Here is an 18548-nt window from a genome sequence, read left to right as displayed (position 1 = left end):
GAAACTTTTACTGTAAAACTGTGTAATAGAATAGTTTCCTCAAATCTCATCTCCATTTATAATCACTTAAGAATAAAAATGACAATCAGCAATAGGTAAAATCATATGCCTAAGCAATGCTGGTGCACTATGCAAAAATAGGGCTGGCCTAGGCATATGCTGAATGCAGGGACACAAAGTCAATACAAAGGAAAGAATGCACAAAAAATGGCAGAACACACACAAGTGAAGACAAATGGAGGCATGATTTGAAAATCTATTCTTTTATGCCCGTTATCTTTTTTTTTTTTAATGTAAACATGCCTATACACTTCTATGAAAATTGCATCAAACACACGTATACCCGAGTTGTTTTGCCCCCACACTATTGACTGAAAACGTGTAATTGGTTTTAAGATGTGAATCACAAAACCATAAATATCATGATACCTAAACCAGTGTAATAATAAATATAAGGTACAGCTAAGTGTATTGGCTCCTAACACAAGTTTCACAACATTCTGGGCATTCTTGAAAAACAACAAGGTAAGTTACGTTCTAAAAATACGTCAAGCATAGCTATTTTCTACCAATACATCATCGGAGTCTGATGTCTTTCTGAAAAATATGGACTCACACCATTTCAAAGGAAAACCACATCATTTCATCTTGGGAGGAAGGAAACTTACCTCCACTCCGCCTTGTTATGCAGGAATGAGTTACACTGGTCTGGAAGGCTGCTGTCATTTGACATAGATTCCAGGATTGAAATGATCTGCTTGAAAGATGGCCTTTTCTGAAGACAAAAAACAAAGCAAAACACAACACAGCATTTGCATTCATATACAACTACTACTGTGTAAAATTAGTTGCAGGAATTTTTCAACTGAAAGACTGCAAGCAACAGAAATTGGGCTGCTGCTTTCTGAACACAACATCCTACAAGAGGATTGTAAATTTGTAAATGGTGGGATTCTTTTTTTTGTTCTTCCCACTGAAGAAAAGGTCACTTTGGGAAGAGTCACATAAGCTAGTAGGACTCAAGCCTTAGCTTAGTCTTCCATATCTACCAGTAAAACCTTCTGGTACTCAATAAGAGCATTAAACAACATTAGTAGCATCAATAACCATCAAGAATCTTAATTCTAAAGAACAAAGTTTTCCTCAAGCTAAGAAGGAAAATACTGCCAAAAAGAGAAGGCTGGACCCATCAGCAACTGGTAATTAGACAGATGGCTTTTTACAGGTAGTAACCCAAACTCTTTAATGTGTGACCAAGCTATTTAGCTGCCCATCAAAAATGGGTTTCTGGCTGCAGCTCCCCTCTTGCAGAGAAGGACAGACTTTCCAGAAAAACCTCGCACTTAGCTACCTCAGGAGCAGCCGGGGAAGAAGTGAAGATTGAGGCCAGACAAGGATGTCCCGCCTGGTAGCCGAGCTCATGTCAGCGATGTCTGTGCTCTTCTGTCCTGGGCTCATTTACTGAACTTTTACAGGGCTTTCCATCCAGCACCCGCTGTGCACACTAGTCACGGAGAGCAGTTAAAACTTCTCTGTATTTTCTACTTTCCCCTTAGTCCCAAAAGGAAGCTATGAAGTAGGGTAAGTGGAAACTGAAAAAGCCACAGTTAAATGTGTTTCTTGAAAGAGCTCTGACTCTGTTAGTCTGTTTGACAGACCCCAGACAAGGTTGAGACAAAAGGTTGAAACAAAATGTAGATACATAATAAGGGGATGATGCACATTCTCTCTCTATCGCGCCTGTAATTATACCATTTCTGCTAAAATTACAGATGCCGCAATTAAAACGTGCATTTTAATTTGGGAGCACAAAAACAATTAGGAACAATGCTGAGGTGTCTCTCCCAGGAAGATCCAAGTGATTTCCACATTATAAAAGAAAGACAATTTCTTTATTTTAAATGTCAAACAGCATGAAAAAGTGTCAAATGCATAACAAAAAAAAAGACAAGCTCTCTTATACTGCAATGCTGCACTATTTGGCTGTAACTGGAGGCTTTGTCTGTCATTTTTTGGTCCATCTCCATGATTTCAGGAAACGGGCAGTTGGATGAGCTATGCAGATTTTCTTTGCAACAGACAGTGCTTGCCCCAGCCACCATGTGCTTATGCAATTTGGCCCCCAGCCCAGCGTCCATGGAGCAGCCACCCGGGCACGCCAAGCAGCATGGCAGCAGGTGCCTATTCAGCAGCACTTGTTGATCTAGTCCCAGTGGGAACCCAGCAGGGTCCCCCTGCATTTACCGGGGGGACTGGGGGAGGCAGCAGTCCTCCCCCTACATGCATGATGCTGCTGGACCTGGCCACGGCTGAGCAGATCCTCTGAACACGTCCTGGAAGAGCACGAACCTCCCCGGTCAGGGAGTGTGCCGTGCCGGGGGTACAGAATACAAAATTCATCCCTGGCAGCAACCAGGACAGACAACTCTGGTGAAGTTTTGGGGCAGGAGAACCTTCCAACAGCCCTCACACCCTTCTTGTTGCTACAGCTGCATCTCTTGTAACCACCCCAGTGGGTGTGAGCTGTTGAGGGGATTCAAGAGCCTCCCAAATGGTGAGGCAGCTGCCAGGCAGGAGACCGTGGCTCCCCACCAATACACCAGGGTACTGCCGCTGCTACGTACTGTCCAAAGGACTGGCAGGTGTGCAACGTGCCTATACTAAACTAATTCTATTTTCAGGACGAGATGAAGGGCAAACATCCCCATGCTGCATTAATTACAATATTTTATGGCTTATTTAGGATTCTTTTACAAAACACTTCCATGAGTTTTGCTTGCTCTTTCTTTCTCGGGGGTATACTGGGAAGTAGAGGGCAGGGCTGACACTAAGTGAGCACAGTCAACACTACTATCAGGCCTGCCTGGAGTAACTGGAGTGGAGATAATGACAAAGAACAGGGCTTTTACTCAGGGCGGGTGAAAGCGCCGACTGACTGATTTGGGAGGAGCAGCAACACACTCTTTGGGTCCTACACTACAGGCAAAGGAGCTGTTGAGTTGCACCGGTAGAGCTGGAACAAATGCACAGCCGCACAGTACTGACAAAGCTTGTACATCTCTGGCTGTGCAATTTCTGAACAGCCACCAGCCACCCTGCCAGCTTTGTAGCCACCAGATTTACAGGTACCAGCTTTCCCTGGAGGCAAAGCTGACAGGAAGACACAAGCCTATACTGTCATGTGGGTTTTGTTGGTTTCTTCCCCCTAGGCAAGAATAATTTCAGATTTAATAGATGCACTCTAAGTGCACACTGATACCCTGTTAAAACTGGTAAGAAGTGATTGTTGAAATTAGGAGCCTAAGCTGAGAAGCTTTTTTAAAAAAAGTCTTATTTTCGGTGGGTGACTGCTTAGCACTTTCTAAAAAGTCAGGCATCTCAAGTCAGCCCTTATAAGAGATTCTTAAAATATCAAGGCATGAGTCGCCTTTGAAAATTGTTTCCCTTTATATCTGTGATGTCTCATACAAAAATCTTTAAAATATATGCCCCTCTAGAAATAATTCTGGCTAATGTTTTCACTGTTTTCTTCCACTCAGTATTTCTTACTAAACAGGTCTGCACAAAACCGGGATATTTAATCCATATGGCTTTCCTTTCTTGCTGCTTCTCTGTTCCCAGGTTTCTGATTTCCATTAAAATAGTCAGTAATTTATAAACATCTTTGATGTTAAAATGGGGATAAACTGAAGGAACAGATGAAATGAGAAAGAACCACTCACCTGTGTTTCAAAAGCAAGTATCCCCAGTAAACAAAGGCATCTGTGATGAGCAACCTTGTTTGTACAATTATTTAGTACCCAAGCAAAAGCAGCTTGTTTGGTAGGGATTTTAACATGTGGAAGTAATTATTTAAGATACTTAGTTACCCCAGAGATTGTTCTTTAATAATTAGTGACTTAAAATAATTAGTAATTAACATTTTAGTAAAATGCTTTGAACCTACTAGAGACTGTTTCAACTAGCACAGTTTAAACTGTATAAAGACTACCATTACAAATACCATGTGGAGCAATGCTCTATGGACGTTTTCCTCCATGTATGAAAAAATTCTTAAGAATTCAAAGCAAAGTTAATAACTCTGTCCACTCCCATGAGGAAGTTGTGGTGTGAGCAGTGTCTGACACTCCAGCTGCTCTGCAGCAGCTCTCCAAGTGTATTCCTTAGCCCCACAGTAAATGCACATCCCTCTTTTCGCAGGGGTAAGCCACCTAAAGATACCTCATGCTTTCTGCAGGCTAACAGTATGCACATTAGCAATTGCTTTTGAGCAGCTGGCATCCTGAAGCTCACCCCTGCTTGACCTTCTGTAACTTGTTCATGCGTCGACGATCTGATTTTCTAAAGCTAATCCTGGCGAAAAGGGAACGTTACACAGAGCAGTATTTTAGAGGAGTGTGCTCCATCTTTTGGCTCATGCAAGCCACACAGCCTTTTGTCAAGGCTGTAAGAGAGCTGTAAGTAGCACTCCTTTCCCAACACGTGACTAAGTCAGTCACATGCCCAAACTGTGGCCAGAGATTACTCCATTTCAGTCATTTGTAATTGCCTAACAGAAAAGAAGCTGTATGAAAAAAGTAGCAAAGAGCGGACTGTCAGAAAAACCCATCTAACATGAGATTCACTCTTTGCACGCATCAGAGACGCTTCTGGGAACAATGCTGCCAGGAACCAGCCCAAACCCAGGAGAATTGCTCGTGCAGACAGAACTCAGCCTGACGGTTGGGCATCGCTCTTTTACAACATCCAGATCCCTCCCTCTCCTTGAAAAACAGGAACAGCCTTCTGGACACTTATATATGTGGCTAGAGCAAGGCAGAGAGTGAGCTGATCTAGTATGTGCTGCAATTACAGAAAAGAAGCTCCAATAATTCTTATTCTGTGGCATTTGGTAGTGATGCTGATGCTTGGGAGTAGTTATTAAAGATGTAGTTGCCACTTGAAAGTGCTCTTCAGCTCTGACATAAAACTCAAACAGTCTACTTGTAGACTCAAAGACTCAAAGCATTCTTCTCCCCTCCCTTCTGTGGAGAGGATAAAGAGGGCGATATTAAGGGAATGGCATTTAAATGGGTGTTCACGTGTATACCATGTATTGATGATGAATCTCAGCCTTCCAGATCCATTCTGTAGGAAAGCAGCTCCTTGCTTAAAAAAAAGAGACCAAGAAGGAAAATCTCCTTTCTCGTATTATTCTTCTATGGCTACTCTCTGGTAGTAGAGAGAGCAAGTTCTAGCTTTAGAGCACCTAAGCGCTGTAATTCGTCTTGGGATTAATTTTGGTCTCTCTGAAGTAGTAGCTAACTTTCTGCTGAGTTTAAACGAACAAAGCTCTTCCTAGTGCCCTGACTTGAGAAAAAGAGCGTAATTTCCTTTCCTTAACTATCCTTCCCTCTCTCAAATACCTTCATAGGCAAAGGAAATGGATGCTAATCCTTGGTAATAAAGCTAGTATGCCCACAGTTCCTTCCAGCCAGTTTTATGTACAACAGGATGGTAGCAGAGTCCATTTGAAGAAGGTAACTCCCATCATCTACAAAAGCTTTTACTGACTAAATACTCTCTTTAATTTCTCTTTTAGTTTATTCTTGTAGGGACAGATTAATAGTGACAATGGTTTGGCTCTTCAACTTGTATTTTTACTCTGTTTTCATGGCTAAACAGTATATTACAGGACTTCTGTTATTATATTTTTACAGTATAATCATTATAAAGCTCATCGTTCAAAGTCCTAAGGGAAAAGATTAGGAAAGGTTTAATGTTAATTTAGAATGCATTGCTGCTGATCCTACCCACATTTTATGGATTAACTTATTTGTTACATGTTTCCAACACAAGAAAGGCATCAAAATTGGACCTTGAAATAGATATTTCATACATGATGCTCACATACATACAAGAAAGATTAAACATTAACTATTGAAAGAAAATAGAAAAGAAAAATTTTTCACTTGCTCCAAAAAGGCTACATTCTTGCCATCTCACTCTATTTACTGTCATTGTCTTTAGTAGTCAGGTAAGTTAGTGGCGTAATAACTCTTGATTAAAAGGGAAGGAGAGACGTTTAAGCATAAATATGTAAACCCATTAAAAAAAGACAGCTCTAACTATCTTTTTGAAGAAATGTGTCTATTAGCATGCATCAATGGTGTTAGCTCAGACTCGTCCCCCAAAGAAACGCTAACACACTTAGCAAAACAAGGCAGGGGGTGGTAATGTGGAAATTAAACACAGATTAAATTACCTTTGAATCAGCATCCCAACATTGGTGCATCAGTTCTGCAAAACTTCTGGGACAACTGCTTGGAATGGTTAATCTCTAATGGAGAGAGAATGTACCAGTTATTGGAAGCATTTCCCTTTAAGCTGCTACTAATAGATTTCCTGTAAGAGCAATGCAATTAAAAGAAGTAAAACACACTCTTCTTTCTTTTAAACACAATATAAAAACTGAGGATTGACATATTAAAAAGAAAAATCAAAATTACTAACACTAGCAAGATGTACAACTAATTAATAGACCTATAAGGAACGGATGGAACAAATGCACAAACGGAGTTCCTTAAGAAAGCTCAGAGACAAGGAAGTAAAAACAAGGCAAACAGCTTTTAATACTAAAACATAGTAGTTTGTGGAGGTTACCGCATGGTATCCTAAGATGCTTGTCGAGATACATGTAACATACAGCCTGCCTTAATTCCTTTCTCCCACAGAGGTGATCCAGCTGTACAATACTATAATCACTTCTGATATAACAAATGGCTGAAATACAGATTACATTAAGTGAGTTAAAAAGAGTTAACATGTCTACATGACATGAGACGTTTCATGAGCCTGTGGTCAGAAGGATTAATGAGGACATGCAGATCTCAGAAAGCACTCACAGAGCACAGTGAACTCATATAAATATTTCCTGATGACTGAAGACAAGGAGTTGCTGGTTATAGCCAGGACACTGACTACAGAGAATTAGTTTGAAGCTTGTTTGGTTTCCCTTCCTGAGAGTTTTAAACCATGGAAAGATTCCCTCAGCCGGTCTTAGAGGACTTTTAGTTTAAAGACTCTGCCTCCAGACTGGAAAACCTAAAAGCAAATCCTTTTTCATATACACACACGGATACTGAAGACTCCCCAGTTGATTAAAATGCATCCCAACAACATTACACATATAAGGAGATCCCCCTGCTCTCGCTAAGGCAGTTAACTAACTTCAGATGTTTCATTCTAAATTAAAAAAGTATGTTGATAAAACACAGTTCCTCAGTGAAAATGAGTCCAAATATAAGAGGGGTCAAGCTGGAAAAAGGGTTCCCTGTCCTGTAACAGGTGAGAACCAGGTATTACATCCCTGTTCAGACCAACCTGCCAGGATGGTCTGTCCAACCTTTGATCTGTCCTACTATTGCCATTTCAGAAGCAAAGCAGAACAAGTTGTGTCAAATCGTACCATTATATTACTGCAACGTGACCTGCAAAGCCTTACAAGCCACAGCAGCCAAAGTAGGAGTTAACAAATTCTGCTCCACAAGCATTTGAACACCATGAAAACTGGAAACATGAGATATAGAGCCAGGGCACTGCAGGAGTATGATTATTAAAATAATGTAATACCTTAAGATGCAAAGCTTTCTGTGCAAGAAATACAGAGAAATTTGTACAATGCATAAACAAATTGTACTGGTGCTTGATCTCTGGCTGAGTCATTAGCCTAAAAATATACTGGCTAGTCTTGCTACAGTATTTGTCTGTAACCCTCACTGTTCCAGGAGGTGGAAAATCAGTTGCTATCACCATTTATATGTGTCTCACTTGTGCAGAATGTTATCTGTCATGTAATATAGAGGTAGCATGTTCCAAAAGTGTCGTATTATAATAAAGATGACGTTTCTCGGTGGTAATTTATTATGAGATCACACCTAGCATAATCTGAACTCTCATGTTTTTCTTTTCTGGATTAAAAAAAGATAATAATTATATAGAAACCCTACCAGAATAAAAATAACACTGAAATTGTGCAGAGAGTCGAAAAAGACCCATACAGAATCTTTAAGATCCACTTCATTTGTTGGGCTCAGGCTTTGCAAAGGGGGATTTTTCACCCTACGCAATTACGTTTTGGCCTTAGGCACACACTGATTTTAACAAGAGACTTGCAGTGCAAAAAATGAAGGACTGGCTCAACATTGATTCAATTCCGTTGTGAACTAGAACCATGCAACCCCACTGATGTCAACAGATTGAACTGAGAGCAGAACCTGACCCTCACACTTGCTTTGGGACATAGAAACTATGAAGAAAAGTAGCACCAGCTGACTTTTACAAGGCTCATACTGGGCATGTTCCCCAAGCCATGGCCAGAAAAAATAAAAACTATGTAAGCAAGTGTTAATGCCCTCTAAGCTCCGTGGCACCCTTCCAAAGAAGATGGTAGCAACAGGCTAGTACCTGGCAGACAAACAGCTGGCTCTGAAAATGTCTCCTCTTAGGTTTCTTCAGCCATGAGTAAAATAGTCATCATGTCCACATTTTGTTCATATTGTATTTTACACAGTTCCTTGCTCTGGAAAACTGTAGAGAAATGTGTGTTGTACCCTCTGACATCTTTCAGCGTATGACTACATCTCTTTACAACATTCCCAATGCCACTCTGTGCCTCTTACATAAAACTGCACGTGGTAGGCATAGGAAACAAATATTGTTGATGGAAGGCTTTATAGTTCCTCCTTCAAAATGATGTATGAGGCTTTTCCTAAACTAGGAGAAAGTGTCTCTTTGTGCCACCTGCTCTGATAAACGCTGTAGAAGACCACATTCATAATCTTCACGCTGTTAGTGTAGCATTTCCAACTAATCGGTATTTCACAGTATCACTCACTGGAATTAATCCCGTCCTCAAATAGAAGAAAAAAAGAGAGGGGAAAAAAAAACACCAACAAAAAAAAATTAAACTAAGAGGAGGAAACCTAACTCGTCTGTTTAACTCTGAAGCATTTTGAGAAACAGTTTATGTAGAATAATAGGAATCTGTATTGTACAGCCACTGCCTCGCCATTGTAATGTTTCCCAAGCTTCCGCTGTGTCTAGATAGAGGAGGTTTCATCTTTGTGGAGGATTTCCATGCTTGTCTGTGTGTGGTACAGTCACAACTTTAAATGTTTTTTAAATGTAGTTACTGTCTTTGATATCAAGGGACTATGTGTTCAGATATACGCTCACATGTCCAACTAACTGAAAGCCTCAATTTGTGAGAAGAAGAAAAGCGAGGCTGGGGACACTGTACAAACGGTGTTTACACCACTGAAGTGCTTTTGAAATGGAAAGACTCTGCATGAGGAGGCTTGCAGCTATGCCACAGCCTTGCCGATACCAGTGAGGAGCTCATCTTCAATGTAGTGTTGAACGTAGGTGGCAAAACTGTAATTTCTCTCTTTTTTTAAAACTATTTTTTCTTCTTTTATTTTTGAAATTTTCATCTAAGCGGCAGTTTCTTGTACTATAGTGACTCCTGCTGGGAGAGTTAAGTTGAAGTAGCTGAAGGTCTCTTACAGATATATCAACTCCCGGCCAGTAAAAAGATGTCCTAAACGCAGGAGATGGAGTTAAACTGTTCCCCTACCTTGGACGCAATGGCTTCTTTCATCACTAAGAACAAACCCCTAGGTTTTACAATTGAGACTGAGAAACTAGTACAGTACTTGTACAATTTTTGATCTACAGCATCACGACGTGAAGCTGCAACAATTAGATGTAAAGGGTCCATTCATGAGGAATAACATCACTTTGACCCTTTGTGTTAGCTCCTACTGCTAATCTTTCCATACGCGTGAACTTACTTTCAATTTGAAGAAGATGAAAAAGTCTTTTGCAAAACCCCAATACTGTTTTCTGATCTATGTACCTGAATGTAGAAACGTAGTCTTACCTCGTTTTTTTCCACTACAAGCCAAGCTACTTGTAATCCTTCCAAGCCTTTAAAGGGGACCTCCCTTGTTAGCATCTCCCAGAGAACCTGGAACAGAAAAAAAGAAAAGAATTTTTATTTCTGTACTTTGTATTTTAAATACATTATTAAACCTTGATACAGCACTATTCAGTATCCAATTATCAGGCAACCAGTTTCCATTTGCAGGAACTTGGACCAGTGTTTGTGTGCAAGATCCTCTTACTAAATTAATTTGAATGTTTCTGCTTTTTCCTCTACAGAAAAGCCGAGATGAAAAACTGGGTTGTGTGGGGTCTAATGCCTGCAATTTTGTAAGAGCCATAGAAAATGCTTTTTACTTTCTTTGTACACTATAAAGTTCACATTTGGCAGTTGAGACTTGGGAAGACAATGAACTCCTCCTCTCCTTCTCAGCCCCAACTAGACACATCTTTGCTTTGTAGTCATTTTGCATTTTAAAATATTTCTATATGATTGCAACTAGTGCTTCTCAGTAGTCAGAATATGATCCAAAAGGTATTTTGCTCCTATGATATGCCTATGAAAATATTAAATATAATTTTGCAAGCAAAACTGTAATTGTTTATCTCCAAGTATGTGATTATGTTAAACTAAACAATATACAGCATATAGAAAATTACTCTGTTCTCCTCGATAGCTTACAGATATGTCCTTAGATATAGAAAGATCTCCTAATTTCGCATGCTTTTAGCATTTTGGTAACACAGTACCTGAGAATCTAAGCTACTCGGTAGAAAAGAGTTTGGCATTACCAAAAAGGCTTCAAGTCAATGAATCCAACTTGTTTTCTGCCATTGGGACTACATATTGGAGTTCAACCAAATTAACAGGCACTTTGTACCTTCACTTGTATATGTCTCTTTTTTTTTTTTCCCCTTTTCTTTCTTTCTTTTTCTTTTTTTTTTTAAATCAGAACCTTCATATACGTGTCTTGTTACAAATATCTACATACAAACTTTTTCTTCTGCTCATATACCAAGCATAACAACAAAAAAGACATCATCTATGTAGGATCTGACCAAATGCATTAAGATCCTTATGCAAGTCTCTATATCCAAGTCTCTATATCCTTACTACCTGAGTTAGTACCCAGGCTTATTCCAGCTACATCCTTTCGAATGGATTCTGGTCAGCTATGAAGGTAATTAGAAAGAAAATGTGAGAATATTGGAAAACGCAGCTCAAGCAGAAAAAATGCACTGAAGCAGAGTTGGGCCTTTAATCAAGTGAACAGGGTACTCCAAGAAACCTATTTGAATAATTCTGCTTGAGTTAGAAGACTGATTAGTAAAGGTAAGGGTATCTTGGAAAAATAACTGAAAGGACAGTTTTCCTGAGAATAAGAAATATATGGGGAAAGCTATCATAGAGGTATTCAACTCTCCTGTTTGCCTCAATTCATTCCTTTTAGAAGGGGGCAAAAAAAAAGGCACCTCAATTTGTAATTCTAATTATCACCTCTCGACTGGTAGACAAGGAAATTTAACTGTGGGAGAAGAAAATAATTTAGCAGTCCCATATACTTCAGACAAAAAACCAGCATACAAAACAGCCAGTTTAAAACAAAAGCCCCTGGACCAAATCAAACATGCAATTGAGCAGCCTTGCACAACCACCTCATCTGTACGGCTGTACCATGAAATCACAGAGAAGAAACTCAAGTTTGCACATCAGATGGAAGATGTATTTAGATACTGCTCTAAGAACATAATGAGATACACGTTAAATGTCTCCAAGAGCCTTGAACTGGAAAACTCTACTGCTCTGCTACCCTTCTTTTAGAAGACTGTAAATTGTAAGGGTTGTCTTGTTTCATTCATGCACGTAAGTTTGTGAAGAACGTTTTGCACTGAATTCCTCTTCATGACACCTTTAACGTTTATTTCCACTGCCTGTATGGATCACTGCCTTCCTAAACCAACAGTGCTAGCTTAAAACACTTCAAGACTGCACATAGTTCAAGAGAAAAGCAGCAATCTGACACAATACGAAGAATTTTTCTTAATGCCTTATTTTTTACTAATAGTAGAAGAAAGTAAAAGATACAAAAGTGCAATGTCAGAAATCCTTGTATTTATTTCCACAGGTTTGGAAAACGTTCTAACAACAATGCAAATTTCATATTCAGGCCAATGGTGTAGATAAAGCCTTTCCTTCCAATGGTGACATGTTCAATTTTATAGAAGCTTCAACCTCATCTCATGGATTCGCTACCCTGGATCATCAGCTAAGGTGAATGATTGCATTGTAAGTCTTTTTAAAAGCAGCAAATGGGTATCTTCTGCATTCCCATTTGTCTCTTCCTGTCCCCAGGGTCATTCAGCAGCAGAAAAAGCACCTCAACCTGACTTACCCTGGCCTCTTTATTGTGAGATACACTCTGTTCGTTTTCAGAACTGGCTCCCCAGCTCACCTCATATGGAAATCAATCTATCCTGCATTTCTGGTGTAATTTAATTGAGACTGCCATGGTTCACTTCCCCTCCCATCTCTGATGGTGAGGATCACCTGCTTTCCTGATCACATCACATCTCTGTGATGACGGACAGCAGGTGCTCACAGAGAAACAGCCAAGCTAGACACAATGATGGAAAACAAAGCAAGATCATTTAATGTAGTGGTTTGTAAACTGTGGCCTCTGAAGACGTTGGGCTCTTCTTTGCATAGAGAAACAGAAAGGAGAGACAAATGTATGAATGTTCATCCTATACATGAAGCTGAGAATAAGAATTATATGGTCTTCAGAAAAAGCTCACACACTTACTTCTGTCAGCTCAGCTGTGCGTTTCAATTCTTATCCTCTCAACTATGTCACAACAACCAAAAGGAAAAGAAACAAAACAACAAAACCCCCACATCCCCACCCCAGTGCAAAGCCAACAGAGATTCAAAGTGCCATATAGGACAGGGAACATCTAAATGAGTAATGTGAGAAAAAGCAAACACTCTGAACATCTTCACTGAAAAAAAGAAATGTTTTCTCTTGGTAGGAAAGTATTCCCAGATGAGGGTCAGGAGCCACAATCAGCAGAAGTACAGCATGAGCAGAAAGTGTTGCACTCTTGGAGGTACTGCCCTTAGGCATGAAAATTAGGTCAGTCTTCTCTGCATTGATCCAAGTGGAAGTTAAAGATCTCATAATTCTTGTCAAAAAGAGTAAGGGATAATCCCTCGAGCTGGCCAACATTCCCTCTATAAATAACATATGTTCTCATAGCTAAAGCAATGTATGAACTATTGCTAGGAGCGTAACAGCTGCTACATTTAACAGCAGTCTCTATGCTACCAATAGCCAATTAATGGTTTTACTTTTTTGTTCTTGTAAGTGTTAAAATAATTCAGCTACATCGCATAAGCTTTCTATGATTAAACACATTCATACTGATACACAAACACACACTGCAGTGCACTATGAACAATTTTGCCAGGATAGAGCATGTATCTTCACGATTTCAAGACAGCTTTTAGAGTGAACACTGTCATTCCACATACACTTTCGTATCTGGAAGAGAAGCAAGGAATCATTTTTGAGCAACACACACAATGACATGCAAGTCAATTTCTGGGTTGATCACTTGTAATACTTGGTATCTGTTGTGTCGAGTATGGATTTGGAAACGGATTAGAAAAGAGAATCACAGCATGGCTGAAGGAAAGTGCAAGATCTGTCTTTGAGTTGTAATAAATCTCTTGGAACATTTAGCTTCAGCATTTCACAGCAGTATTATAAATTATTTACTATACATCTCATAAAGAATATATGAACCTGTTTAACCATAATCCATGAAAAGCAGGACAAACTAATCTGAACCTTAGCTATAAACATGTATGCAACTGTTCACAAAGAGGAAAATTAATTTCAGTTGAGGAGCAACTCAGACCTATAAGGTTGCAGAAACACTTTGACACTTCATGGAAAAAAGCTCTTGCACACCTTAAGCAGAATATTTAAAATCACGGTCTGGTTTGTAGAAAGAAAAGCCAGTCAGGAAAAAAAAAATAGCAGAAAAGAAATTAAAGAAAACCATGGGGAAGGCGACAAATACTGCAAACAGAGTATCTATTCCTAGCATCTTACTAGTTTACATTTGAAAGGATTCTGTTCTTTGTTAACAGGACTTTAACTGAAGAAAAGCAGATTTGTCTCTCTAGCACAAAAGCTGCTGGCAAGTGTTACACTTTGAAAAGGGATTCTTTAAATTTTGTTTTTATAGATGATAATCATTTGAAGAGACAAAAATATCCTTTCTAAGATTTTTTGTTTGCAGTCTCCTAGCTAATTCTCTGATAGTCTAACACTCATTATAGGGAGATTCCAACTTTCAATGTTATATTCGGACAATTTCTTGCTGGTATAACCCCACTATGTCAGTAATTTCATCAACAGAGAACTTGGGCCACTGCCATTCTTCACTTCTACCCCTGTATCTCCTTTGAAAATGATGATGTTCCAAGACTGGAGTTATAAAAAGACAAATTAATTCTTAAGTGCTTATGAATTCATAAGCTTCTACCCACAGTAGAACACATTAGCTCAAAAACAATTAAAACATTAAAAAATGTGGGTCAAACATTATTAGGCATACTAAAGTAGCACTATACATCCGTAACCACATTAAAATATTCTAGTAACACTAAACTGTTTTCAGTGTTTTCAACTGAACTACGGAGGGTAGTTGAGTTTTACCTCCAAGCACAGAACTGTCAAAGGAGCTTTACTTTTTGGATGAGGAAAAATAAACTACATGCGACATACTGTTCCCAAGGCTCTGGTAATACTTGACATGATAAGATATTAAACAATTTCTTACCTTCTCCCACATCTAGAATGTTACTTAAAGTCAATTCACACCAAGATGACTATGTGAGCAGTTTGAGCTATAAGACCATGTTTGGAATTTCTCCTCTAACATTTTTGCTTTGTTTTGAAATGGGAATGTTTCCCTTCTGTGGACAATATGTGATTGCTTCCAGTAACAGTTTACATTAGCATTTACATTTGTTAGCTTATGTTCTCTTACTGTTTGTGACCTAGTTCAGTTAAGCAAGCAAGGATTTTGAATCTGCCAACATAGGCTTTTTCTCCCTCCTTGCAAACCTTCAACTTTTCATTTGTAAGCGATGCCACATCATCTCTCTTGGTTTTTTCTTCCACTATAAACAACTCTTTGGCAAGAAGTTTAAGTCATCTTCCATTGGGACATCAGTTTAGCTATGTACAGCCATAGGTGCTAGCTTAAAACCATAGTGCCTCCCTCACATCTATCTCCTCCCATCCCTCAAAGAGAAAGATGCAATACTTGACAAGTACTGAAAGAATTCCTCATTCTGCCACACACCACTGAATCCAAAACCAAAAATGGTTAATACACAGATATGCATGGAAACTACAACCCCACTTCCTTTCCTTTTTCCCCCCAAAGCATTCATTACTGTTCTCTGTCAGAGAAACACTATGGAGCTAGGCACATGATTGGTCTCATCAGTAGGGCTATTTCTAGCCTATTTTGTATTGCAGAGCAAAACCAAATTAGAGTTTAATTGTGGACAGAGTGAAATAATTTACATTACTGACCTGCAAACCTGACATCCTGGTGAACTATAACTGATTGTTCCCCCTTCAGAAAAATGGCAAAGCAATGCTGGCCTTTTCTATATTTTTAGATATTTTACCTACAACAGGCTACAACAGATACAGTCTCTATTCTCACAGCTAATGATAGCAGGGTCTTTTAAACAATTAAGCATAGAGAAGTGGCTTACTTTTTAATATAAAATCAGTGACACTCCATTTTATGGAAAGTGGAATCCTAATCATTTCATCCTGTTACACACCCATTGCAAGACAACCTTTTTCTCTTCTGTTCCACTAAAAAACACAAGCGGAGATTCATGATGCAGATTGTTCAGTGGCTCTTGCAAGCCTTCAGACATATGCTGAATACTTGTGGTAAAGCATGCACTTCCCACACTGGCATGCTGCTAATCTAATCAGATAAGGATCTTACGAAACATGCAAAGACACTGTTCTTCCTATCGTTTTCCAGCATGTAATTATAAATTATGGGTCAGTCTTGAAAGAAAATGCGGTATTTTTTCTTGTCCTTACTTAGAATTGTTGTTCTTGCATCACACGAATTCTGTCACACTAGAGATCTGCTACTACGCATATGGAAATGAGAGGCACTCACCACTCCATACGAGTACGTGTCGCATGTTTCAGACACCGGGAGACTTTGAATAACTTCTGGGGCCATCCATGGAAAAGTGCCCACTAATGACATGTGTGTTGTATGGGAGTGGAACCTTGAGGCGCCAAAATCACAGATCTGGCAAAAATAAATAAAAAATAAACAGATATTAGAGCATCAACCTCATTCATGAGGCATCAAAACATCGAGTCAAGCAGCAGCATCTCTCTACAAATAATTAAAGTGTTCATACCTTTAACACACCATCAGCAGCTATAACAACTGAAAATGAAGAAACAATACGTTACAAGAATGCCATTAAAAATAAACACAATACATTTTCACAGAAAAGACTTTGCTTTTTATCAAGAAAAATGATCCTATGGCGAGCCAGCACCTGAACATGCGCATATCCACGATTGTCCTGGTTTCTTTGAGAAGCTTTAGAGAACATCTGCTGACTACCTGCAAGCTTCTGAACAAACGCAAAACCTTTCAGGCCTTACTGAGTTCAAAGATAGCAACACAACTATAGCTAAAATACAGATAAACTCCATTCTCCCCAATGTAGTTAGGCTTAACAAGAAGCTCTCTGAAAGATTCATTAATAAAAGCAGAAAACTTACAACTGAGGTGAGATTTAGACTTTTATTGACTATTATCTCCCCTTGTGTATTATTAAAATCTGTGTCCCCCATATTCCACTACTAGTAATGAAAGTTTCAGTTAAAAGGCAATGTTCAGCAAATTTCATAAACGGTCATCCACTGCCAAGTACAGACTAACCAGTGCAGCTCCACGCTGAGTGCATATTACTCAAAAGCATGAATCTCTCTCAAACCTCAAAACAGGCCACAGTAAAGACAAGATTTTCAGATAAGAAATAATAGGCCTTATCCAGTCTATTGTGTCTGGTGTCTCCCAGCCTTTCCTGGTACTCAACCTTTCCAAATAGAAAAAGGAAGTGAGCAGTGCCCAGGCAATGTCTGACAGCTAGTAAGATGGGTACAATCATGGTCAGCAAGACACAATTTGAAAGAGCCCTCCACAGTGACCTAAAGGATGCCAGGGACTGCAACGGAGCTCAGACAGCGTCGGGACAGGGAGGAGGGAACAGGCTCTTCTCTGCCTCAACAACTCCTAGTGCAGCTTGGTGACAGCCAAGGCGTTAGTTAGTTAGTTCTGCACGTTCATAAAGCTTAGGTACAGATTTAAATGCTACATTAACAGGTAACAGTAAATGCAGAGCATTTCAGTGTTTTGCTACTTTACCATTCCTGGACTTCAGATCCCTGTGGATTACTTTGACTGGAGCTTCCATGTGTAAATAGTGCATTCCTACATAAAACAAGGGAACAATCTAGTTAGGCAGCCTGAGCATGATCAGCAGTTACGTTTTCTGGTTCCCATTAATTGTCCTTCATTACCAGTTGGCATACCTGTATGCCATACTGATATGCTGCAGGAGAAGCAAAGCTTCCCATAATCTACTTTGAGTAAAAAACACTAAGCAAAGCTCATATATTTCTCAGAGCATCTATATGGGTATGTTAATGCTTTTTAACGTCATAACACTCTGAGGTGTTGTCTACACAGGGAAGCCAAGATATGAATTTACTGTTCATTCATTAGTTTACACTAATTCTTGTGTGGTCATAGAGAACACAAAGGACAAAAACGCTTGTTCTGCATTATTGTATGAAGAATTTCAGTATGTTTGCTGAGAATAAACCCTTAGCTTCCTTAAATGTCCCAATTAAAATCAGATGTGAGGATAATTATGCACTTTACCTCATAATTACTCTACATCAGCAAAATTATCCTCTTGGGACTTAGGGGCAAACCAGAAGTAAAACTGGCTCATAGAAGCCATTTTCACTCCAGAAATTATTTTGGATTCATAACAACCAAGGAACATATTAAAAAGCACAGTGAATGGGGTTTGCTTTTTTTATGTTTGGGGTTATTTTGGGTTTGTGGATGGGTTGTTTTTTGGTTTTGGTTGGTTTGGGTTTTTTTGTTTGTTTGGTTGGGTTTTTTTTTTTACAATTTGAATAAGGAAGTATAGGAAGGCTTTCCTGACTTCATAGGGAAAGCATCTCCAGCTGTACACTTGCTGGCTTTGTAGGATAGTGATGCACCGCTTGTCTTGCTTACCTTTAGCTATGTCAGTTGCCCAGGTCATGATATGATCCATATCCATCTCTTCACTTTTGTTACTATTAATGTAATCAAACAGTGAGCCAGCAGAAGCATACTCTGTTAAAAAACCAACAACAAACAAACTCACATGACATTTTAAAACATTGCACCTAAACTGAAAGACCTAATGGAAACTCTGCCAGTTCCAGAAAGCAGTCAACCTCTGGCTTAATGACAAAGAATTTGGGTTC

The 18548-nt window shown here is 39.2% G+C and overlaps 1 protein-coding gene across 1 annotated transcript in view; it reads right to left on the bottom strand.

Annotated features, from left to right (window-relative positions):
- Window positions 1-664: 664 nt before the first annotated feature.
- The window catches only part of LOC104074897 (mitogen-activated protein kinase kinase kinase MLT), a gene marked incomplete at its 5' end in the record, with an annotated part of 22228 nt that continues 4344 nt past the window's right edge, over window positions 665-18548 (bottom strand). The window contains 7 exons of the mRNA XM_009575195.1: window positions 665-775; window positions 6245-6319; window positions 9923-10009; window positions 16156-16293; window positions 16409-16437; window positions 17428-17493; window positions 18313-18414. Of these exons, the coding sequence (XP_009573490.1) occupies window positions 665-775; window positions 6245-6319; window positions 9923-10009; window positions 16156-16293; window positions 16409-16437; window positions 17428-17493; window positions 18313-18414 (608 nt within the window). The remainder of the gene's footprint in view (window positions 776-6244; window positions 6320-9922; window positions 10010-16155; window positions 16294-16408; window positions 16438-17427; window positions 17494-18312; window positions 18415-18548) is intronic.

This window comes from Fulmarus glacialis, unplaced genomic scaffold (assembly GCF_000690835.1).
Source record: "Fulmarus glacialis isolate BGI_N327 unplaced genomic scaffold, ASM69083v1 scaffold13213, whole genome shotgun sequence".
Classification (NCBI taxonomy): Eukaryota; Metazoa; Chordata; class Aves; order Procellariiformes; family Procellariidae; genus Fulmarus; species Fulmarus glacialis.
Note: the sequence above shows the minus strand (reverse complement) of the source record. Positions and strands in the feature narration are given on the sequence as shown.